Genomic DNA, 25,547 nt, shown 5'->3' on the forward strand with positions numbered 1-25,547 from the left:
ATTCTCTCCAAGTTAAAAACTGTTTACCATAGGTGGTTCTCAAATGTTGGTTTGGGGGAAGTTTTCAAGGTTTTCTGCTTTTGTTTTGTAAGATAAGAGTGAACACTCTCTGCTTCCTCAATCCTTCTCTCTCTTTTCCTACCCAAAGATAACCCTAACAATATATTTCTCTCCCCACCCCCTTCCTGAGATGAATTCATAAGCAACACAAAAAGTCCTTCCTATTATTATTTGGGGTGGGCCTTCTAATTACAATGTTCAGTGAGAGAACACAGGAAACAAGTGGTTTCTCTTTTCCGAGACGGAGTCTTGCTCTGTCGTCCAGGGTGAACAGTGGCACGATCTCAGCTTACTACAACCTCTGCCTCCTGGATTCAAGCAATTCTCCTGCCTCAGCCTCCCGAGTAGCTGGGATCACAGGCACCTGCCACCACGTCCGGCTAATTTTTGTGTTTTTAGTAGTAGAGACAGGGTTTCCCACGTTGGCCAGGCTGGTCTCTTACTGCCGACCTCATGATCCGCCCGCCTCAGCCTCCCAAAGTGCTGGGGGGTTCCTTGGCCAAAATGCACGTGTGGTCTCTCTTAATAGTTCTCAGATGATGATGGGGGCAGGGTAGGTGGAGAAAGGGGGTGACAAGAAAAGTCACCTCTGCAGACAGCAATGAGCCAATTTTGTCAGACCTGCGCCAGGATAACATTCCGTAATGGATAGTTCCATCAGAGTTAAGTAGAAAAGCAATGGCTCATGGAAAACATGGTTTAAAACCAGAAGCCTGAAGTAACTTTATTTGGGCTGCGCTTTCATCTTTCTTTAAATAACTTAGGGACCGAATAACGGGCCCCACCAGCAAATGCAAGCTCCCCTGCCTTCCAACCCGATTCTTCTGAGAACCTGCTGCCATCTGCCTGGACCTCCTGTAAGATGGCTCCTACGCGACGACCCTGCCAGAGAATCAGCTCTACGTGCCACACACCTGTCCACAGACCGCCTGCGTGCCTCGGCCCACCGACACTCGATGTCGGACTGCGGCAGAAGGGCGACCTCACATTTGATGCCTTTTGTCTCTCTGAACCAAAGACTCCCTCTCCCTCCCTTTCCTCCCACGCTCCTTGCTTTTTCTTTAGCCGCTGTAAAGCAGCGTGGGAGAGAAAACAAACTGATTTCTCCTTCCGGAGGTACCCCGGAGCGTCGCTGCAGACCCCGGCAGGCGGCGGAGCCGGCGCGCCCCGGACGTGCGGAGAGGTTTCGGGACGCGCGCCCCCCGCCTTCCGCTTCCCCGGCCGGGCGTCCCGCAACCTCTCCGGCTTCCCAGAGAGCCGGATGCAGCTCGCGGGTGAGGCGGGCGGCCGGGGTCCCACGGCGGAAGTGAGGACGGCGGCGGGGGCGGAGGCTGCGGGCTGGGGGCTGGGATTCCCTTCCCGCCAGGCGCCGCCCGGGAGAGCCCGCGCGAAGACGCCCGGCGCGCTGCGCCCGCCCTTTTTTGGCGCTGAGAGAAAGGAGAAGGGCAGGGCCGCCGCCTCGCGGGAGCAGGCGCCGGGAGGAGGGGCCGCCGGAGAGGCCGGGCGAGCGCGGGCGGCCCTCACCTCGCTGCTCCTCCCGGGCCGCCATCCCTCGGCGTCCCACCCGGAACTGGCGCGCGCGTGGGGGCGGGGAGGCCGGCGCGCAGATCTGGCTGTGAGCGCCGCCGCCCCGGGACCCCCAGCCATGTCCGCCGAGGAGATGGTGCAGATCCGCCTGGAGGACCGCTGCTACCCGGTGAGCAAGAGGAAGCTCATCGAGCAGAGCGATTACTTCCGCGCCCTCTACCGCTCCGGCATGCGCGAGGCCCTGAGCCAGGAGGCCGGCGGCCCGGAGGTGCAGCAGCTGCGCGGCCTCAGCGCGCCAGGCCTGCGGCTGGTCCTGGACTTCATCAACGCCGGCGGGGCCCGCGAAGGCTGGCTTCTGGGCCCGCGCGGGGAGAAGGGCGGCGGGGTGGACGAGGACGAGGAGATGGACGAGGTGAGCCTGCTGTCCGAGCTGGTGGAGGCGGCCTCCTTCCTGCAGGTCACGTCCCTGCTGCAGCTGCTGCTGTCCCAGGTGCGGCTTAACAACTGCCTGGAGATGTACCGCCTGGCGCAGGTGTACGGGCTGCCCGACCTGCAGGAGGCCTGCCTGCGCTTCATGGTCGTCCACTTCCACGAGGTGCTGTGCAAGCCCCAGTTCCACCTCCTGGGATCTCCTCCCCAAGCCCCAGGGGATGTCAGCCTGAAGCAGAGGCTGAGAGACGCCCGGATGACTGGGACTCCTGTCCTGGTGGCCCTTGGGGACTTCCTGGGGGGACCCCTGGCTCCTCACCCCTACCAGGGGGAGCCTCCGTCCATGCTCAGGTACGAGGAAATGACTGAGCGTTGGTTCCCGTTGGCCAACAACCTTCCTCCCGACCTGGTCAATGTCAGGGGCTATGGGTCTGCCATCCTGGACAACTACCTCTTCATAGTGGGTGGGTACAGGATCACCAGCCAGGAGATCTCCGCTGCGCATTCCTACAACCCCAGCACCAACGAATGGCTCCAGGTGGCCTCCATGAACCAGAAGAGGTAAGCACCCCGGCAGAGTGCTGATGCCTTCTCATTCATTCACTTGTTCATTAGTTCATTGCCCCGGTGTTTACTGAGCCAGTAAATAGGGGAGGGTGTGCTGAGGTGGAAATGACATCTTCAGGAATGTTGTTGGCCTTAGTCCTGGCAAAATTCCCAGTGAACTAAGAAATTGCAAAGAGGAAGTCCCCAGTGAGGTCAAGTAGCTGAGTGGTTTTTTGGCAGGTATTGTGCCTTTAGGTGAAACTGCTTTCTGTGGCTCTTTCCTTGTGAAAAAAAGATGCTGTGGTTTCCTACAAGAATACTTTAAAAGAAAATTACTCCTTAATTAAAAAAAAAATTTGTCTTAGTTTTTAGGATTTGATCCTAATGATAATGAAACATTGAACAGTAACCTGTAACACTGTCTTTGGGTTTTTTTTTTTCCTGTTGTCAGTGACTGTGACAACAGAGCCTTCCATATTGTGACACCCATCCATGATCAAGAGATAATTACGGGAAATGTATTTATATTTGCAGTAGGGGTTGCTTTTCTTATTTTTTTTTTTTTATCCTCTCTTTTGCTTCCTTCCCTGGACAGCCATCATCACTGGCCCGAAGCTTGAGGCTGGAAGTGTTCAACTTCAGAATCTGAACATTTTCATTAACCCAATCTTCTCCCCCTCTCATCCTGCGAATCCCTCCTGCCAACAACATGGGTAACTTGAAGAAAGGAAGAGGAGGAGCTTGGGGAGTGGGATGAGAGGGGAGAAGGGAAAGGAACCAGGGAAAGTGTATGAAAACAAGAGCCAAGAGCGTATATACGGGAAGAGATGTTAGGAAATAAAGATGGTAGCACCCAGGAGGCCTCAGAGTCATTGGGAAGTGGGTAAAAGAATCCATGTACCTCAAGAAAGGATGAAAATAGCCTTTCTTACCATCCACCTGTTTCCATCTCAGTCCTCACAGGATCCTGGGCCTGAAGTGTGGAGCAAGGAGTTGGGAAACTCACAGCTAGGCAAAGAAAGTCTTAACAGTAACAGTGAAGCCATTATATATCTATTGGACTTGAGGGTCCTCCTATGCCAGGGATTATTTGGGGAAATAACTGGCTTGCTTTCTCCTATAATAGGAAATTCATTTTGAAAAGTATGCTTTTTTTTTTTTCTTTGCCTGATAATACATAGTTGCAGAAAACTAGAAAATGAAAAATAATGAAGAAGCAAAAAGATGATTATTCCTATTCACTCCTCCTAGAGGCAGTAACTGCAGGTTGTCATATTTCCTGCCAGCACATTTTTAATGCATTATTTACACCGTTGAGATGATGCCATGTTTAAAATTTGGTACCAGGAGTGTTGCTTTAAAACAAATTCTATGCGCTGTAATTGAAACAACAAAGGAACATTGGGCTAGAATATAGGTTGTGGTCTGAGTAGGGGTGGACAGCCCTGAGTTCTCTGTCTTCTTCTGCACTTGCCTCCGGCTACACATCATTTGGTGCTCACCAGGCCATCCTTAGTGCCACAGTGCCTCACAGTTCTTTCTTCCCTTCATACATCCTTGGTAGTCTTTGTCTTTTTTTCTGGGAAGGCCCTTTTCATCCCCTTAAAAAAAAAAGCATTCAAGTAATGCGTGAATGCATGCTTCTTAGAAAAACTGCACATTGCACAAAAAAAGTGTAGAGTAAATGTCTGCCCTCAGGGTACAGAAAGAAAAAAAAGTGTCACTATCAACAGACTTTTGTTAACCTTTAGATACTATTAAAATGTATAAACATTTATATTTGTAAATTATATATATACTTATAAACAATGTGGGGGCTAGGGACACCAGCCCCTGCATAGTACAAAATCCCCATATAACTTTTAACTCTCCCAAAAACTCAACTACTAAATAGCCTACTGTTGACCAGACGCCTTACCAAACGTGTTACTAAACTTAACACGTTTTGTGTGTGTATTATATACTTCATTCTAACAATAGAGTATGTTATAGAAAATAAAATCTCATTAAAAAACTAAGGAAGAGAAAATTAAGTAGGAATGGATCATCTTCATCGTCTTCGTGTTGCGTAGGCTGAGGAGGAGAAGGAGGTAGAGGAGGGGTTGGTTTTGCTGTCTTGGGCGGCAGAGGCAGAAGACAATCTGAATATGAGTGGACCCTCGGTTCAAACCTGTGTTGTGAAAGGGTCAGCTGTACAAGTATGTTGATAGTGGTTAGCAGTAGGGGAAAAGTATTTATGTATATTAATGTGCATGGGGATATGCATATTAACTTACACATTTTTTAAATTCTAAAATTGACTAGGTTGTACTAATTATTACGGCACTTGATATTTCCACTTAACCATATCTGAGAATTTTTTTCTGTGTCAACAAATGTAGATCTACCTCACTCTTTTTAATGACTGTATGGCATTCCAGCCTATGGATGAACTCTAATGTAGTTAGCCTTTCCCTTATTTATGAACATTTAGGTCACTTCCATTTGCATTAGATGTTTCAGTAACCATTGCCATATTGAACATCCTGGTAGATGCATGTGTGTATCTTAGCAGGCATATGTGAGTTAGTTTCATATGTCAAATTCGTGGAATCCCTGGATAAGTAGGGCAAAGTGTATGCATGTCTCATGTTTTGTTGAAGCTAGGTGCAGTGGTTCATGCCTGTAGTCCCAGCTACTTGGGAGGCTTAGGCAGGAGGATCACTTGAGCCCAGGAGCTGGAGGCTGCAGTACACTATGATCAGGCATGTGAATAGCCATTGCACTCTAGCCTGAGCAAAACAGTGAGACCCCGTCTCTATAAACAGTTAAAAATAAATAAATAGATTTTGGTAGCTCCTGTCAAATTGCCCATCAAGAAAATTGTTCTGTCCCTCTTCCATCAACAGTATTTGTGCTTGCCAGTACCCTATACTCTTGCCAAGATGGAGTATTACCATCCTTTCCCCCCCCAAACCTAAGGGGCAAAAACACTAGTATGATTTTTTCCCAATTAGAAGAGAGATTATTCTTTTTATATGTTGGTTGGCTATTTGTATTTCTTTTGTAAATGGTCTGTGCCAGTTTTCTAAAAGTTGGCTTATTTTCTTCACATTCATTTTAGCAGTTCTACATATGAATAGAGACATTAATCTCTTGCCTGTTATGTAATGTTGTGTATGTTTTCCCATGCCATTATTTTTCTGCATGGTTCAAGTAACTGGGTAGGTGAAATTGTTGCATAGAAGGGTGCATCGGAGTTATGATGAAGCCAAGAGCTATTGCCCCACCAAAAGAGGTCTCCACCTTTCAGCCACAGCTGGTTACTTCCACGTGGAAGTGAGGAAGTTTTGCCAGGCATCCAAATATCCCTTTCTTTTTTTTCTTTTTTTTTTAAGAGATGGAGTCTTGCTCTGTCACCTAGGCTGGAATACAATGGTATGATCATAGCTCACTGTAACCTTCAACTCCTGGGCTCAAGCAGTCTTCCTGCTTCAACCTTCCCAGTAGCCGGGACTATAGGCATGCAGCACCGTGCTTGGTTAATTTTTAAAATTAAACTTTTTTTTTGTAGAAATAGGGGCTCACTGTATTACCCAGGCTGGTCTTGAATTCCTGGCCTCAGGTGATCCTCCCATCGTGGCCTCCCAAAGTGCTAAGATTACATGCCACCATGCCAGGCCCTCCATTATATCTTCTAACTGATTATTGATGCTGTATTTGAAATTGTACCCTTCTTTAGCTCCCTTCTGCTTTGACTCAGGTGTGACATATCTCCCAGGAGTTCCTTCCTGAACTCTCACTTGGGCTGAGTATTCCATTTCTGCTCCTCTAGCATCTCAGTGCACACTCCCCAACTTGAATTGAAATTCTGTTTGTTATCTCTCTCCCTTCCCATCAGGAACTAGGACTTACTCAGTGCTTATGTATAGTCTTACTCCTAACAAGCTGTCCAGTAATAATAGGTGCTTAAAATACCTGTTTTTTTTTTTTAAATTATGGAATATATTTTTACATTATTGTAATAAAAATGTATAATTTTATATTTTGCTTTATTTGTACACTATAGTGAACATTTTTACCTTGGTAACAGTCATTATATTTATTTAGAGTAGCTGAAGAATAATGAGAGACATCATTTAATTGAACACTTAACTCTGCACTAGGTACTGTTCCCACTGCTTTGCATGTATTATCTCACTTATTCTTCTCAAAGGCTGTTAGGCAGGTTCCCATTTTATAGAGACAGCAAGTGAAGCACAGAGAAGTAAATTGCTCAAGGATGTATAATAAGTACAATAACCAAAATGTAAATATCCATGGAGTAGTTATAACCATTTAAATTGTTTAGAAGTTTTGGTTTTTAGACTTACAGGGACCATCTTCATGCACATTTCCCCCCTTCTTTAAAAAAAAAAAAAGTATCTCCTTCTAAGAAATAGAGCACAGATATTTTGTGGTACTGTGCTGCTTTTCAGAATTTCATCATGTGTGCCTCAGCTCCACCACAGCCTGTAAGTCCAGCATTTTTCTAGTCACTATTGGATACACAGAAACTGGTGACACAGTTGCTGCCCTCAAGAAGTTTAAAATTGAGTTTACATGATGAGACATGTAAAAGTGAAACCTGGCATGGAGTTGTTCCTGGATGATGCATCCAATTCAGGTCCTGCATGCACTGGAAGAAATTTGGAACCTTGAGAAAGAAAAGTGATTTTGGCCTCTGGCTATGCAGAATTTCACATCTACTGGAAACTGCTTTGGGATGTATCGGTATTTTACTTTGATAAAGGGGTCAAATGTAGAGCAGTTCACTTTTTCCAGAGACTGAATAGTGCAGTAATCCAGAATCTTAAATAGCAGGAACTCTGGAATTGAGAGATTTTATAAAGCCTTTTGCACTCCAGTGAAGATGGTACTATATGACCATCAGGGGGTAAAAAAAAAAAAATGTTTTGCTCTGTAGGCCAAGGGTGCAATACTGCCTGATGGTCTGAATGTGGGTTTGATCACTTACGTTGTCAGAATGTAACTCTTCACATGTAAAAGCTTGCGGCCACAATGGCTCACACCTGTAATCCCAGCACTTTAGGAGTCTGAGACAGGCAGATCACCTGAGGTCAGAAGTTTGAGACCAGCCTGGCCAACATCGTGAAACCCTGTCTCTACTAAAAATACAAAAGTTAGCCGGGCATGGTGGTGGGCACCTGTTGTTGCAGCTACTCAAGAGACTGAGGCAGGAAAATCAGGAAAATTGCTTGTATCCAGGAGGCGGAGGTTGCAGTCAGCTGACATCCCATCATTGTATTCCATTCTCACTTTAACTAGTGATAACTTGCAGGAACTGACCACTGTTACAGCAATTGGTTCATTAATGTTCTTTGTTTCCAAAGTTTTCTCTAGTCTTTTTCCATTGCTCTGCACTTTGGCTCTGAAAATGGAGTTGGGGTGAGTCTTCCTGTTCAGTGTGTGAATACAGCAAGGCTGGGAGAGAGACTTAACAAACAAGTGTCTCCTGGCAGAGATGGAATTGAAGTTGTCAGCCTTAGCATTTGCTGAGCTGTCCCTTCTCCTCTCAGCCAGTGTTTACCATTTTTGGAGCATTTCTGTGGTTGAGGTTGTAGTAGAGCCTGGTAATAGTGCAAGAAAGAAAACTGTATGTCTATTCACAGTCCTCCTCCCCACCCCCATTTAATTTTGGCCAACAGTTTAAATTTCTTTTTGCATCTTTGCTTTTGGAGTTTCTCAGAGCTGAACATAGGTAGCAACAACAACTACTGCTGTTTTCTAACCTTTCCCCTTCTCCCCTTTCTAGTCTCCAGGGGAAATTAATGCATGGGGACATGGCAGAAGGCAAGTAGATGGAGAAAGAGGAGGCAAAAGGACCTGATGACCCACAGGCTTAAACACTCAGGTTCTGAGTGGTTGAGAAAGGACTTTCGAAAGGAGCTTGGTATTGTTCTAATTTTTACTCTGGTGGTAGCAAACTTCTTTTTCTACATACTGAGTCATAATGATGGTTTTTTGAGCTTTTACTCTGGGTCAGGTATTATAGTCACAGCTTGAGGTGTCAGTATTAATGCTCACATCATCTCTGTGAGGTAGATGTTATTAATCCCATTTCCTCAAAGTGGAAACCAAGGCTCAGTGAGTTTAATTACCTTCCACATAATCACAGGGCTAGACTCGAAGCCACCAGACTTCTGTGTCATCTTGCCTTCCTGTGGTTGTATGTAGCTACTGTTAATCCTTGATATCTGTGTGCTGGTGTTTAGCATGTTTCATGTTACTTAACTTTTAGGGATTTAAAGAGCTTTTTAAACCAGGCACAGTGGCTTATGTCTGTGGTCCTACCTTGGGAGGCTGACTCAGGAGGATCGCTTGAGGCTGGGAGTTCAAGGCCGAGCCATGATCAGGCTACTGCATTCCAGCCTGGGCAATGAAACGAGACCCTCTCTCTTTAAAAACTCTTCTTTTTTTAAAAAAAGTTTCTTTTAAATGACCTTGAAATTCAACTGTGGTTTTATCCATTTTTTTTCACTTAAAACAGAAATTTTCATGATAATATTTTTATTTATTGCAAGTAACAAGTATATAGCTATGATAGATGGCTTGTTACTTGGTCTTGAAATTCTTCTTTTTACCTTCTGAACATAGTATGTTAATATTAAGAAAACACTGTAGAGATGATAATTTTGAAAAGTGGTTGATAGCTTGAATTTATACCTTTGCCATTCAGGAGGTGAAGAGTGGAAGAGTTATTTTCATAAAGTTGGAAATGAAGCCGTAAGTGATGAGAATTTGTGGATGGGTGAGCACTTTGTAGAGAGTTCCAGTGTATATCATGGTCAGTGACTATAGCAGTTGACAAATGAGAAACCAACCCTCCCAAGGTTAAGAAAAACTTAGGACACCCAGAGAAGCCCACCAATGGAGAATGACTTATCTCTGTAAGTGCTGTTCTTTTCAGCTCTTACTGTGTGCCAGACATTGTGCCCTTCTTATCCCCACTTAACAGATGGGAAAACTGAGGAACAGATAAACAGATTCAGTAATTTGTCTAAGGTCACACTGCAATTGATGTGTGATGATGTCTGAGGTTTCCCTGTGTAAGCCTGGACTCATAACCTTTAGCAGTATGCCTCTTTATTAAATGGTCTGTTTTTAGGTGGCAATTTCATCTTAAAACAAATTCAGCATTAAAAAGTATTTCTCTTCAAGTGAATTTGAGCATGTTAGGGTCTGGAGAGATGGAATCGTTTACTTTAACTGCCTATTCACTGAGCCTCAAAAAGAAGCCCCTTACATGTTTGCCTAGGACAAATGATTATGCTGGATAAATACTAAAAACTGTTTTGATCTTACAAAATTTACTATCTGTGTACCTTTGGGGAACAAAAACAAACTGCGGCTGGGAAAATTTAGTGCTTGTTTACAAGCTTTATTTCCTTTGGTTCCCCAAATTTGCACACACAAAGAGGGCATCATGGTTGGATTTTAAGGGCCATTGGCAGCAAAAAAGGTAAGCAGCGGGAATCAGGGACCCCCCAGTACCTGCCACCAGGATGACTTGGCATGAAAAAATGGTCTGGCTGTCTGGCTTTAAGGGACAAGATGAGGCTCTCGATGAAGAGTACTCTATTCACACTCTCATTGGAAAAACAAACTAAAACACATTTAGATATAAACATGATAGAAACTGTTAAAAAGTCTTAATTGTTTAGTAGGTGCCTATTACCAATCTATTTTTCAGACTGCAATGCATCAGTTTTATTGAATACTTTTTAAGGGATCAAGCATGAGCTTCTTGTTTACTGCTTATTCTTTACCCCCTTGTGTGATTTTTTGTGTGTGCCTAGCCTCTACTTCCATTATTTCTTAAGATATTATTATTTTTGAAAACATCATTGTGTTGGAGTTAGATGTCTTGAAATTCACTTGGTCTAGCACTTTTATTTCAAACATTAGAAAACAGAAATTTGAATGATAGTATTTTATCTCTGTGTAGTAGTTTCTGATAGACAATTTGATTTAATCGTCTCTACCACCTTGTGAAGACTCGTGCCCATTTTATAGATGAGGAAGTGAGTTGGTTGGATTAGGGTCAGATAGCTGGTTATTAGTAGAGCTGGGACTAGAACTGCAGTCTTCTGATTGGTGGTCAGGTCTTTTTCTGTTGCATCATGCTGCTGCTCATACTCTTGGAAACTTGTGACTGTTGCACATCTCACAGCAGACTAACCCAACACTCCCAAGTGTTCATCCTTCCTGGCTTTCAAAGGTCTGATTAATCCTTGTAAGCTACATCAAAACAAATTAATTTTGTGTTACTTTTCAGTTCAAAAGTCATAAGACTTATCTAGTGTCTGAAGCTGATAAGCAGCATTTAATTATTTACTGAATATAGAACTGGAAGCCATTTTTCTTCTCTTTTAAAAGTTATTTAATTTTATGAAAGATGAGCATTTGTCGATAGTTGAATTAACATGTGCAGAGACCCTGAGAATGCTGGATCAAAGTATTTTTTTTTCTTTTTCTTTTTTTTTTAATTGCATTTTAGGTTTTGGGATACATGTGAAGAACATCCAAGATTGTTGCATAGATACACACATGGCAGTGTGATTTGCTGCCTTCCTCCCCTTCATCTGTATCTGGCATTTCTCCCCATGCTATCTTTCCCCAACTCCCCACCCCCTGCTGTCCCTCCCCTCTTTCTCCCCGACAGACCCCAGTGTGTGATGCTCCCCTCCCTGTGTCCATGTGTTCTCATTGTTCAACACCCACCTATGAGTCAGAACATGTGGTGTTTGATTTTCTGTTCTTGTGTCAGTTTGCTGAGAATGTTGATTTCCAGGTTCATCCATGTCCCTACAAAGGACATGAACTCATCATTTTTGATGGCTGCGTAATATTCCATGGTGTATATGTGCCACATTTTCCCTGTCCAGTCTATCATCGATGGGCATTTGGATTGGTTCCAGGTCTTTGCTATTGTAAACAGTGCTGCAATGAACATTCATGTGCATGTGTCCTTATGGTAGAATGATTTATAATCCTTTGGATATATACCCAGTAATGGGATTGCTGGGTCAAATGAAATTTCTATGTCTAGGTCATTGAGGAATCGCCACACTGTCTTCCACAATGGTTGAACTAATTTACACTCCCACCAACAGTGTAAAAGTGTTCCTATTTCTCCACATCCTCTCCAGCAACTGTTGTCTCCAGATTTTTTAATGATCGCCATTCCAACTGGTGTGAGATGGTATCTCAATGTAGTTTTGATTTGCATTTCTCTAATGACCAGTGATGATGAGCATTTTTCAATGTTTGTTGGCCTCATATATGTCTTCTTTTGTAAAGTGTCTGTTCATATCCTTCATCCAGTTTTGAATGGGCTTGTTTTTTTTTTGTAAAATCTGTTTTCGTTCTTCGTAGATTCTGTATATCAGCCCTTTGTCAGATGGGTAGACTGCAAAAATTTTTTCCCATTCTGTTGGTTGCCGATTCACTCTCATGACTGTTTCTTTTGCCGTGAAGAAGCTGTGGAGTTTGATTAGGTCCCATTTGTCTATTTTGGCTTTTGTTGCCAATGCTTTTGGTGTTTTGATCATGAAGTCCTTGCCTACACCTGTATCCTGAATGGTTTTGCCTAGATTTTCTTCTAGGGTTTTTATGGTGTTAGGTCTTATGTTTAAGTCTTTAATCCATCTGGAGTTAATTTTAGTGTAAGGTGTCAGGAAGGGGTCCAGTTTCTGCTTTCTGCACATAGCTAGCCGGTTTTCCCAACACAATATATTAAACAGGGAATCCTTTCCCCATTGCTTGTTTTTGTCAGGTTTGTCAAAGATCAGATGTTGTAGATGTGTTGCCTCGGAGGCCTCTGTTCTGTTCCATTGGTCTGTATCTCTGTTTTGGTACCAGTACCATGCTGTTTTGATTACTGTAGCCTTGTAGTATAGTTTGAAGACCAGTAGTGTGATGCCTCCCACTTTGTTCTTCTTGCTTAGAATTGACTTGGCTATGCAGGCTCTCTTTTGGTTTCATATGAAGTTTAAGGTGTTTTTTTCCAGTGCTGTGAAGAAGGTCATTGGTAGCTTGATGGGGATAGTATTGAATCTATAAATTACTTTGGGCAGTATGGCCATTTTCATGATATTGATTCTTCCTAACCATGAACATGGAATGTTTCTCCATCTGTTTGTGCCCTCTCTTATTTCATCGAGCATACCAAAATCCAGCAGAGACTAGCAAGAAAAGAAAACTTCAGGCCAATATCCATGATGAATGTAGATGCAAAAATCTTCAGTAAAATATTGGCAAACCGATTGCAACAGCACATCAAAAAGCTTATCCACCATGATCAAGTAGGATTCATCCCAGGGGTGCAAGGCTGGTTCAACATATGCAAGTCTATAAATGTAATTCACCACATAAACATAACCAAAGACAAAAACCACATGATTATCTCAATTGATGCAGAGAAGGCCCTTGACGAAATTCAACAGCCCTTTATGCTAAAAACTCTCAGTAAACTAGGTATTGACAGAAGGTATCTCAAAATAATAAAAGCTATTTATGACAAACCAACTGCCAATATCATACTGAATGGGCAAAAAACTGGAAGCATTCCCTTTGAAATCTGGCACTAGACAAGGATGCCCTCTCTCACCACTCCTATTCAATATAGTATTGGAAGTTCTATCCAGAGCAATCAGGAAAGAAAAAGAAATAAGGGGTATTCAAATAGGAAAGGAGGAATTCAAATTGTCTCTATTTGCAGACTACGTGATTGTATATCTAGAAGACCCCATCGTCTCAGCCCAAAATATCCTGAAACTGATAAGCAACTTCAGCAAAGTCTCAGGATACAAAATCAATATGCGAAAATCACAAGCATTCCTATACACCAATAACAGACTTAAAGAGAGCCAAATCAAGAACAAACTGCCATTCACAATTGCTACCAAGAGAATAAAATACCTAGGAATATAACTAACAAGGAACGTAAAGGACCTCTTCAAGGAGAACTACAAACCATGGATCAAAGTATTTTTGATGCAGGTTGTGGTATCTGGTACTATAATCTCAGCCCTTTGGGAGGCTGAAGGAACAGGATCACTTGAGGCCAGGAGTTCAAGACCAGCTGAGACAACATAGTGAGATACCATCTCCACAAAAAAATGTTTATAAAAAATTAGCTGAGTATACTTGAGTATGGTGGTGCATACTTGTAGTCCCAGGTACTTGAGAGGCTGAGGCGGGAGGCTCTCTTGAGCCCAGGAATTCAAGGCTGCAGTGAGCTGTAACTGTGCCACTACAGTCTAGCCTGAGTAACAGAGCAAGACCCTGTTTCATAAATAAATTAGTAAATAAATAAATATAAACGTGAATTTGTTCAGTGCTGACCTCTCCCTATTTTGTATGTTGTGAAGCAATATGAGGCAGGGCCAGTGGCCTGCTCAGGTGTCCTGGTGATACAAAGATCTCCTGACCCACCCTTTAGAAGTCACGCATCACACCTGCCTATCTGTCTAGGCAGCACCAGTGTGTCCCTAAGATAAAGCCATGCTACTCAGTAAGAAGAATGAAATAACCATTTTGAGAGGTAAAAGACAAGGGGGCGAAGTGGGTGCCTTCTTCCTCTCTTAGCCTTGTGCCTGCCCCTGAAAGAGTGTGGAATTTAGTGTATACACATTGTCTTTGGTTGCTGGACTAAGGCTGAGCAAGATTAATAACTTGTTATATTGAACTGCTTATCTTCAGTAGCTAGTGTTTGGACAGTATGCCATTCCTGTGGAATCTTGGGGACAGGAGTGAAATTTGAGAAGCCATCCTTTCCTCTTCTGTCCTCAGGCAGAGTGGCTTCCAGCTGGGAGAACTAATTTTCTTCAGATGTCCAGGAGATTCTAGTAGTTCATGCCATCGTCATGCTTCTCATTGATTAGAACTAACTCTGTGGGCCTTTGTGTCTCTCTTTCAGGTCTAACTTCAAACTTGTGGCTGTTAATTCAAAACTCTATGCCATTGGAGGGCAGGCCGTTTCTAACGTTGAGTGTTACAACCCTGAGCAAGATGCTTGGAATTTTGTGGCACCCTTACCCAATCCTCTGGCTGAGTTCTCTGCCTGTGAGTGCAAGGGAAAAATTTATGTCATTGGAGGATACACTACCAGAGGTAAGTGAAGGGACTAAGTAGGTGGTCTGGCCATCTGTAGGTGTCGGCAGCTGGGAAGGGCAAGACAGTGTCAGAGGAAGCTCTGATGTACCTGAGTGTCATTTTATGGTTTAATACTGTACACTTACACATCTGGAAGGAAGCGAGTCCCATTTGGGTGGGGTGATTGAGACAAGAGGGATCTTTTGATAACTTTGTGTGAGCATGAAAATCAAATGGGAAAGGGAGGGCTGTGAAAAAAATATGTTATTATTTTTGCTTCTGAAAACCCAGCTTTTTGGTCAACTGTCCTGTGATTTGGCTGGGCCTGGTTTGTGGGGGTCACTCTCTGAGGTTCGGTAGGTCTTTGGAGAAGATTATCTGGGAACTCCCGTTTTTATCTCAAACACGTACCAAACCTGCCCCCATCCACCATTATGGAATTTAGTACCAGAGCATACTTGCAGATTAGTTCTCATTTTCTCTCTTTATGAGCACACACACATCAGATAGAGGTTCCGGAAACCCAGCTCCAGGACATTGTTCACATATCACAGGAAGAGCAAGAACATGAATACAAGAGTTCTTTCCTGACCAGCAGTGGGAAGTGATTGTACTATCTATTTATTTGTTTATTTATTTATTTTTTGAGACAGAGTCTCCCTCTGTCACCCAGGCTGGAGTGCAATGGTGTGATCTCCGCTCACTGCAATCTCTGCCTCCCAGGTTCAAGTGATCCTCCTGCCTCAGTCTCCCTAGTAGCTGGGATTACAGGCACTCACCACCATGCCCAGCTGATTTTTGTGTTTTCAGTAGAGACAGGGTTTCATCGTATTGGCCAGGCTGGTCTGTAACTTCTGACCTCAGGTGATCCACCTGCCTTGGCCTCCCAAAGTGCTGGAATTACAGGTATGAGCCACTGTGCCTGGCCTGATTCTACTATTTATAAAAATGTACATCTGTGTTTTTCACTTTTTTGGTGGGCATTTTATAGTTAATAATTTGGAAATAGAAAATTTCTACAGCAAGTTTATTTTTTGTGGAGACAAAGTCTTACTATGTTGCCTAGGCTGGTCTTAAATTCCTGGGCTCAAGTGATTGTTCTGCTTTGGTCTCTCGAAGTACTGGGATTACAGTCATGAGCCACCATGCCCTGCTAACCAGCAAGTTGTATACTGCTGTTCTTGGTAGGGAATTCAGGTAACAGTGGTACAGAACAGTGGTTGTTGGTGGGACACAGTGGCTCACACCTGTAATCCAACACTTTGGGAGGCTGAGGCAGGAGGATTGCTTGAGGCCGAGAGTTCAAGACAGGCCTGGGCAACATAGCAAGACCCCTTCTCTAAAAATGAAAAGAAGAAAATTATCTGGATGTGGTGGCATGTACCTGTAGTCTCAGGCCCAAAGATACTTTTTTTGAGTAAAATCGCCATTCACAGGTTCTGGGGATTAGGAAATTGACATATCTTGTTAGGGACCACCATGCACCCCACTGAAGCAATGTGTATATTTATGTATTTAAGGAGAGGCAAGACAAAGAGAAGTGCATTGGAAGCAGTGACCTTTTTTTCCCCCCTACTCCAAGTTTCTGTCATTTGTCAAGCTATTCCTAAGGTCCCTCTCTGGTGACTCCACTGAAGATAGTTTTCAACTTTTTCTTTTTTTTTTTTTTTTTTTTGAGACGGAGTTTCGCTCTTGTTACCCAGGCTGGAGTGCAATGGCGCGACCTCGGCTCACCGCAACCTCCGCCTCCCGGGTTCAGGCAATTCTCCTGCCTCAGCCTCCTGAGTAGCTGGGATTACAGGCACGTACCACCATGCCCAGCTAATTTTTTTGTATTTTTAGTAGAGACGGGGTTTCACCATGTTGACCAGGATGGTCTCAATCTTTCCACCTCGTGATCCACCCGCCTCGGCCTCCCAAAGTGCTGGGATTACAGGCTTGAGCCACCGCGCCCGGCCTCAACTTTTTCTTTAAATATAATTGAAAAAAAAAAAAAAAGAGAGAGACTTAGTAGTCATTTCTTTGACCTTCGATATTGGTTGTCAGGTTACACTGATTAACTTTATAGGTTTAAGGCCGGGCACGGTGGCTCAAGCCTGTAATCCCAGCACTTTGGGAGGCCGAGGCGGGTGGATCACGAGGTCAAGAGATCGAGACCATCCTGGTCAACATGGTGAAACCCCGTCTCTACTAAAGGTGCAAAAAATTAACTGGGCATGGTGGCACGTGCCTGTAATTCCAGCTACTCAGGAGGCTGAGGCAGGAGAATTGCCTGAACCCAGGAGGCGGAGGTTGCGGTGAGCCGAGATCGCGCCATTGCACTCCAGCCTGGGTAACAAGAGTGAAACTCCGTCTCAAAAACTTTATAGGTTTAGACTAAGCCATGGGCCCCTCAGTCCCCCAGAACTCCTATGTTTATGTAATAATCTCTCTCTCTCTCTCTTTTTCTGTCTGTCTGTCTCTTGTGCGTGTGTGCACGCGTGTGCGTGTGTGTGTGTGTGTGTGTGTGTGTGTCTTCTAGGAAAGTAAATAGTTACTTACCTATGAGCAATTCTAAGAATTCTGATTCCTCTCTAGATTGAGTAACACAGATTGCATCTCGTGTACTGACATAATGCACATGTACCTTGACTTCTCTTCTGACCAAGAGCTGTTCAACACTGACAGGCAGCACTGTAACCCAAAGAGTACTTTACTGGTAGATTCCTAGTTTTTCCATGACGCTGGCTGAGCAAATGTCCTTTAGATTTGACCTAGAAAACCCTTCTTGTATGTTTTGTAGCTTCACAAGCCACTGCTAATGTACCTTCTTCACTTGGGCCACCCACTGTGATTTCTGTCCTGGATTCCCTGAGCCAAATACCCATGATGGGATGGTTCAGTGATGTGGATGGATAGCTATTTGTATAAGGGCTGAAACTAGTTTTCTAAGATGGGAGAGCTGGACAGTTATTTACACGCTAAAGCCCTCCTTCTTTTTTGGTGGGGCTTTCCAAGCACTGCCTAGTAGTTCCCTGTATTTAAGATAAGTCATGATTGTTAGGAAAAAAAGAAAAAAAAGTTAGTTTTTAGACTCCTGACTTCTTTTTTTAATTTTTTTTTTTTTTTAAGGTAGAACCTAGCATTTTATTTAGATCTTCATTAAACTGTTGGAATTGAGAACCAGACTTACGTAATAAACCTCCAAAAATAGATCCTGAAAGGCACTTTCTGCTTAGGGCAAGCGGTCATAGACTCCTGACTTCTTAAGTCAAGTAAATAATAAAAATTTCTTCTTAAAAAAAATTTCTTCTTAAAATTTAGCAAATAATAGTTCATGATTTTTATGATAGCTATTTGATTCTTTTAATTCCTTGGCAGCACTGAAGAAATTCAAAGAAGTTCAATAGCGAGTAATAGCTATAAAGGGAAGAAGGGTGATTTGTCAAACTTCAGAATCAACTTTAAATGTAAAAACAAAAAGATCATTTCTCCAAATCAAACCACCTCATCATGGTCTGAGCCCTTGTTGAGTGAGAAGAGAAAACATTTACAGAACACCTGGAAAGACCTTCTTCAGGCCTGGAGCTGAGAAGTATGTGGAAGCCTCACTAGAATGAGTTCTTTATTCATTCGGTGGACAGCCAGGTTACTAAGGAGCACTTTTTAATAAATTATTGACCAAAATCCCCTTGGGTCATCTCCTAAAATGATCTTTATTATGATAGCTATAGTAAAAAGAAATATGGAGAGGTATTAATATGGTTGGAAATCAGAAGGACAGTTTCCTAACACTGTGACTTACACTTCTGAGATTTCTGCAGGCATCAGGACATGTGCATGCACAGGACTTTGCTGTCTTAGGAGGTACCTTAGTTTGTATCAGATGTGGCTTTGGAGGGTGCCCTTTAAGCACTGCTAATTATGGGTGGGTTCTTCTCAGAAGGAAGAACTGAAAGAGGTATGAAACTTCTGAAAAAATGAGCTGTCTTCTCTTACCAGTGTCTGCAGCCGTCAAAATGCTGTAGGCTTTAGTTGTCTACCAGTTCCCAAGCTGAACTGTCTCCTTCATGGTTAGGATTTATTGTTTGTTTAGAAAAAGCAACAACATTCTGTTTATAACTCAGCATTTGTGGTTTCTGCTGAAGCTAAAATACTCATTTATTCTTTCCTAGAGGAGAAAAGAAAAAGAGAACAATTAAAAACAAGAAAAGCAAAACTAGATATTCTAAATTTCATAAGTATTTTTCACAAAGAGACTAGGCAATATTTTTCCTTAAAGAAAATCTTTTTTTTTTTTTTTTTTTTTGAGATGCCAGGATCTCTGTCACCCTGGCTGGAATGCAGTGACGCGTGATCACAGCTCACTGCAGCCTCACCCGCAATGCTAAAGCCATCCTCCCACCTCAGCCTTCCAAGTAGCAGCTGGGAATATAGGTACACACCACCATGCCTGTCTAGTTTTTTATTTTTTTGTAGAGACAGGGTCTCACCATGTTGCCCAGGCTGGTCTTGAACTCCTGGGCTCAAGCAACCCTCTTGCTTCAGCCCCCTAAAATGGTGGGATTACAGTCCTGAGACACCATGCCTGGCCAGAAATCATTATTAATTAAAAATGCCAGAGCAGCCTTTTATCTAGACTTTGATGTTATCTACATTGCAACTGTCTCTTGTGAAATGGGAAAAGGGAGAGAGCAGGACCTTTGTTATTGTCGCTCTGGTGATAGGAAACTAAGGCTGGGCATGGTAATGACCCTGTCTTTACAAATAAAAACAAATTTGAAAACCGAATTGCCGAGTGATTCTGTGGCTTGGTAGAAGGCCACAGGTGAGACTGCTGCATTTCTCCTGACTTGTAACGTTGTGTGCTTTTCACTAGACAGCCTCTGGAGAGCCTGTGTTGCTACTTGTCATGTTTCTTAGGATCAGCTGTCAAGAACAGATCTAGCTGCTGCTCAGCCTGGCTTCTGTATTAAGTAGTCGGTAATTTTGTAGCTATTTATGAGAGTTCTGAGGCACTTAGTTTTTTTACACTGATCTGGTGGTTCAGAGGTATGGGGGTACCAGGGAGGAGGGGCTGTGTGAAAGGCAGAGCTGCTCTTTTCCCTGGTTTTATCCAGTCTGAGTCTCCCAAGGAGGAGACGTTTGGAAGGGGGAGGTGAGTGTGGATGGATCTAAATATATCTCTTCCCAGCCATTTCGAAAACTGTTTTTCCAACTTGTGCTTTTTCCGAAACAGTTTTTTCTCTTTGTTACCAAATTATGCAGGTAGAGGTAGACATTTCTGGGCAGCCTAGCCTGATGGTGTTAGTGGGGGTCGTGTCATCACTTACCTTTCTTTCTTTCAGACCGGAACATGAACATTTTGCAGTACTGCCCCTCTTCCGACATCTGGACCCTCTTTGAAACATGTGACGTCCACATTCGCAAGCAGCAGATGGTGTCTGTGGAAGAAACCATCTACATCGTGGGGGGGTGTCTCCACGAGCTGGGGCCCAACCGCAGGAGCAGCCAGAGCGAGGACATGCTCACTGTGCAGTCCTACAACACCGTCACCCGGCAGTGGCTCTACCTCAAGGAGAACACGTCCAAATCGGGTCTTAACTTGACTTGTGCGCTCCATAACGACGGCATCTACATCATGAGCAGAGACGTCACCCTGTCGACCAGCTTGGAACACCGAGTGTTCCTCAAGTACAACATCTTTTCAGATAGTTGGGAAGCATTTCGGCGTTTTCCAGCTTTTGGACATAACTTGCTGGTGTCTTCTCTTTATCTGCCCAATAAAACAGAAACATGACTGAATTGAATTCCTAGATGAAAGAAAACTGGTTCAAGATTTTTTTTAAAAATGTAGTGTCCCATCGCAAGGGAGACTGATTCCTAAAGGGTAGAGAAGGGTTAAAATAAGTCACATATATACAGTAGCAGCTGTAAATAAGCTTACTTGAACTACTTACTTGAAAACTTGTGGAAAAAAGAGACCAACTTTGTTATTTTTTAAATTATTGATTTTTAAATTATGGGAGCAAATCCATCTCCAGACATAATACTCTTGGGCCAATGACGGATCATCAAAATGTAGATTCATTGTGACTGCATGGTAAAGGGCCAAAGTCAATAATTGGAACAAATGGTAAAGATGATTTTTAAAATCTGTTGTATTTAGGTCCCTTTACATATCATTAGCACCTTATGTGAGAGATTTTCTTTTTCTTGCCAGTGTACTTGATAAGCATTCATATTAACATACTCATTCCCTCTTCTCCATCAAGCATACCCACGCATACATCTAGTATGTTTAAAATAGGGTTCTGTGTTCAGATATTTTGTTTGCACACTACTCTTTAGGAAACTTACAATGATGGATCCCTACAGTGAATCCTTGCCAGTGTTCAGTCCTCCTCAAAACTTGCATAAAAACATTCTCAGCTATTTTTCAAGCCGCCTTTGCAGGTACAAATGCTGGATTAATAGATTAATATAACCTCTTATTTTATTTATGTGGCAGATTACATATTTATGTGGTCACATAGGTTGCATTGCTAGGTGTTCTGTATTGTTTTAAAGAGGATATATTTAGAAAAATGAATATATGAATATTTTTTAAAATTGAGTTAAATTTAAATGGGAAGGGAAGAAAACACCAAATAAGACAAAAATTTGCCTTTGAGAGTTACTTTTATTGAATGTATTTGACTTAGTTCTTATTTTAAGGCGTAAAAAAAGTTTATCATATTTAAGTCAGGCAACTAATTTAATCTTAGCTTTGTAATTCATGTTTTGCTTTTGTGGACTAAGGTAAGGACAGCATTTAAACATTTGTGCTGGAGTAAGAGGAGGAAGCCCTTAAAGAAGTGGAATGGCTTCTGGTAGTATTTCTGAAGTTGGGTGAAGTGCTTTACTTGTCTTGGTTGTTAATTGAAATAGAATTCAGCTCAAGCAGCTGTTTTCACTGAGGGAGTTAACAGTAAAAGTTTCTGCCAATCATAGATCAGCATTCCTCAAAAATATGTATACTCATACTTACAGAAATTTTTTTTTGATTGATAAACACTCTAAAATTATCTGATATTTTGTAATGGAATCAGTTGAACTGTGAGCTGGATTCCATCATTCTGCACTAACAGCAGGCAGAGCCATTTCAGTTAGTGTGTGCCTCACTTTAAGAAAAGCCCTTTGGCGGGGGAAAAATCTGTCAGAGCAAATTTATGCATTCAGCAAACACTTACTGAGTGCCTGCAGTATGCTATGCACTGTGCAGAGGTAGGACGGGGCTAATTACTTAGAGTTCTTCAGTTTATTATAGGAGTCACTACAGGGTTTCTTTACAACCATGGCCTCTAGTATACTTCAAATAAGGGTCCAGTTATAAAAAGCCTATTTGCACAACTTTTTGGGAATACTTCTATTAAGTAAAATGAGGTAAGCCGTTGTTTTGGACATAGAAACAGATCTTTGTATCTTGTCACCAAATAATTTTATCTCTAGTCTACTTACAATTTTGTAAAGGTTTCTAAGCTGTGCCCATTTATTCCCAAATATTAAGCCCTTAAAAAAGTAACCTCTGAACAAGAATCTTCCCAGTAATAGTACTTAATAGATTTTAATGTTAATTTATATTCATTGTAGAATTGAATTTCTAGTGACCTGTATTTCATTACGTATATTTTAAAATCTAATTTATTTTAGATGGTGTTAACTTGTTGCTAAAGAGCTTAACTTTTTAAAGGCTTAGTCCTATACATTTAGAAGATGAGTCAGTTGAATTAGTACTGGACAAACAGTTGGAGATTAGCTTGCAAATAAGCACATCATATCAAATACAGTATTCCTGCCAACCAGTTAATTCTCTTCCTGATTACATTCTTTGGATCTGTTTGCCTAATGTTAACAATTAGATTTTTGGACAAAGTGGAGGTATACTCTGATCCACAAAGCTCTTTTATAAACCAGGTTTGGGTTGTATGTATGTTTGGATATTATAGCTTTCTTTAGGACTGGCATCTATCAAGATTTTGTTATTCTGGGCTGCCCGCAGTACTTGAGAAAGGTAGAATGTGCAATAGGAACAGATTTGTGCATTTTGGGACATCATCCTTCCTGCCGTGCACATCAGCTGTGTTGACATTTTGAGGATAGTTTTAATTTAACTGTCTTCTTGTTGATGCCAGTATTACACTGAAGACCCTACCTATGATAAAGGCAGTGTTGCTTTGAAAATCTCCCTTCATCCCCCAGTACTGTCCTCTACTCTTTGATAGTATCTCTCCATTTTCTTCCCAATTCTCTAAATGCTTTATCATTTTTTTCAGAGATTCTTCTGAGGGATCCTGACCTTCCACTCTGGGGATGGGGTTGCTTGGAGGACCTGGGGTGACAGCCGGCTGGCCAGAAGCACCCTATTTTATAAATAGCGGTTTGAATGGTAGAGAGTGAGTCTTGTGTGTGGGTTGTTAGAAGGCTGTTTCATCCTGTCATTCTCTCTGGCTTTCCTTTCAACCCCCTCAGTTTCAGAGGCTTCTCCCCTTAGCATCCTTTAAAAGGTTTTCTGATGAATGTCTGCAAGAGTTGATTATTTTGACTGTTTTGGTTAAGTCACAACGACGAAGTACTGAGAAGATTATCAGTACCAGGAAAACAGAAGTTTTAAGATTAGAATGAGAACCAAAGAGAATTTAACCCTGCCATTTTTTTTAAGCACCAAGATCCTAAGTAATTCCAAATGCCTTAGATATCAATGAAAGCTACACACCATTGAGATGAACAAAATTCTCTCTCTATGAAGGGAGTAATCAAGTAAATGCCTGTTCTCTTTCAATGGACTGTTGCTTATTGAGCATTGTGGATAATGTGTTTTCAGATTTCCAGTTCTGACCCTACCTGTTTGGCCAAAGACGTAAATTGAGAGGAAAGGCCTTGATCTTCTGATCAGCCAGGATTTAATGAACAGTGGCTTAATGCAGATCACTCAAGAGGCAGCACAGCAGTGTAAAAGGAATGTAAGTAGGAGTTGGATGCCTTTTTCCTAGGCCAGGAATGGGGAATACATGACATCTGTGCCATTGTTCTTCTAAGGAGGCATTATGAATGAGTGCAGCATTCCTTTCCTCTGTGCCAGGATTCGGTCTTAGAATCCACGTCAGATGGATGCTTCCAGACATCTATTCCCATTCCATCAGCTATTTGCCACCCCTGCCTTAGACAGAATAGTGAAGGAATTAAGAGGGTAGACACCAACCGAAATGGCTTTGAAAGCAATAAGCTGATTGACCTTTAGTCCTGTGCTAACTAGAAAGTGTCTGTCATGTGCAAGACAATGCTAAGAACTGAGAATGCAGATATAAATAAGCCACGGTTCATGACCTTAAAGAGCTTACAGCCTTATAAAGAGGTTCACTGTAATTGTCTTCACCAGGGCATACTTTTCAAAGATGCCCACTTTTGTCTGGCACATAGGGGCTTGGTGGTCTGGTGGTCCCTTCAGTCTTGGCCCAATCTATCCTTTGTTTTTGGATTTACTAACAATTACCATGAACAAGTTTTGTTTTTCTTTTAAATTTGAACATCACATCCTGTGTTTTAGTTTTTTCCTCTGTGCTTTTCTCTCACTGCTTTTCATAGTCTATGTACTTTATTATTATGAAAAAAATGAAAATCACATGTAATTTTGCTTTATTTTAAAATGCTCACTAAGCACTGCAGACTTTGCAGTTGGGGGCCCAGCTGCTTGGTCCAGTGAAAAGGAAGATTGAAGCCAGGGAGGTTAGTATCCAAGAGGGGCAAGTTGATTGCATGTGCATTTATACCTATGCCTTTAAAACATTCCCATAAAAAGAATAAAGAAATTTCCATTCCGCACTAGTACCAATGAAAAGACACTTGATTTTGCCTTGTGATAATTATCAAAGGATAGTTTTTCATCCTTAGGTTTAATTCACATAAGAGTTTTTTTTTTTCTTTGTTAACTTAGGAACACATCAGTTCACATCAATTGACATGTTGCTGACGTCTGTCCTTGACATAACCGTTTTTGTTCCTATAGGAAACATTAAATATAAAAGATGGTCAATTTTGAAGAGCAAAAGGGTGCTGAAATGACTTGTAGGGTTGGCTGGTGCTTTCTCAAATGGATTGCTGTAGTTTATTACTAGTAAAGAAAAGGAAAATGTGATTAACGTTATTGTCGTTTTTTCTATTAAAAAAAAAAAACCTTACGAATGGGGCACTTTAGCTGTCCCCACAATGTTTTCATATCTAGTAGTCATTTTAGGGAAAGTGATAATATGTAGAATGAATAGTTACGTTTTGATATGACTGATACTTTCTTTGTTAAAAAGGTTGTATTAAGTCTTCAATTTCAAGTGTAGCTTAAAAGTGTAAACATTATGTGATTCATTTGAATACAAAAATGCCTATGAAGTACTCAATATAACAGCATTCCTTTTGTGTTTTGAACTATAGATGAAAAGATATTCAAATAAAGTAGTTCTCGGTCACTTTTTGTTGTCCAAGTTCTATGTATCAGCTGCATATTCAGGGCTGTGCCAGGACTAGGAGGAAATGGGCGAAGCAACTCAGGAACCTGAGGAGGGAGGATTGCTTGGGGCCAGGAATTTGAGACCAGCCTAGGTAACAGTGCAGTCCTGTGTCTACAAAAAATTAAAATAAAATAAACTAGCCGACATGGTGGTGCATGCCTGTGGTCCCAGACACTTGGGAGACTGAGGCTGGAGAACTGCTTGGGCCCAGGAGTTCGAGGCTGCAGAGAGCTCTGATTGTACCACTGCACTCCAGCCTGGGCAAGCAGTGCAAGACCCCAAGTCAAGAGAAATCTATGAATAAATGTACAAATTTCCTACACAGGA

The 25,547-nt window shown here is 42.3% G+C and overlaps 1 protein-coding gene across 6 annotated transcripts in view; it reads left to right on the plus strand.

Annotated features, from left to right (window-relative positions):
• Positions 1-1,311: 1,311 nt before the first annotated feature.
• The window catches only part of KLHL42 (kelch like family member 42), a 58,557-nt gene continuing 34,321 nt past the window's right edge, over positions 1,312-25,547 (plus strand). For 3 of the 6 annotated variants that reach the window (XR_012518499.1, XR_012518498.1, XR_012518500.1), the window contains exons 1-3: positions 1,330-2,577; positions 14,525-14,718; positions 20,028-23,681. Coding sequence is in view for 1 of the 6 variants with exons in the window: in XM_003926610.4 (XP_003926659.1) it covers positions 1,706-2,577; positions 14,525-14,718; positions 20,028-20,479 (1,518 nt within the window). In the remaining 5 variants the exon portion in view is untranslated. Of the gene's footprint in view, positions 2,578-14,524; positions 14,719-18,060; positions 18,275-20,027; positions 25,179-25,547 lie in introns of those variants that run through there. The other 3 variants (XR_012518502.1, XR_012518501.1, XM_003926610.4) reach the window with 3 other exon arrangements.

Source organism: Saimiri boliviensis, chromosome 7, assembly GCF_048565385.1.
Source record: "Saimiri boliviensis isolate mSaiBol1 chromosome 7, mSaiBol1.pri, whole genome shotgun sequence".
NCBI classification, from domain to species: Eukaryota; Metazoa; Chordata; class Mammalia; order Primates; family Cebidae; genus Saimiri; species Saimiri boliviensis.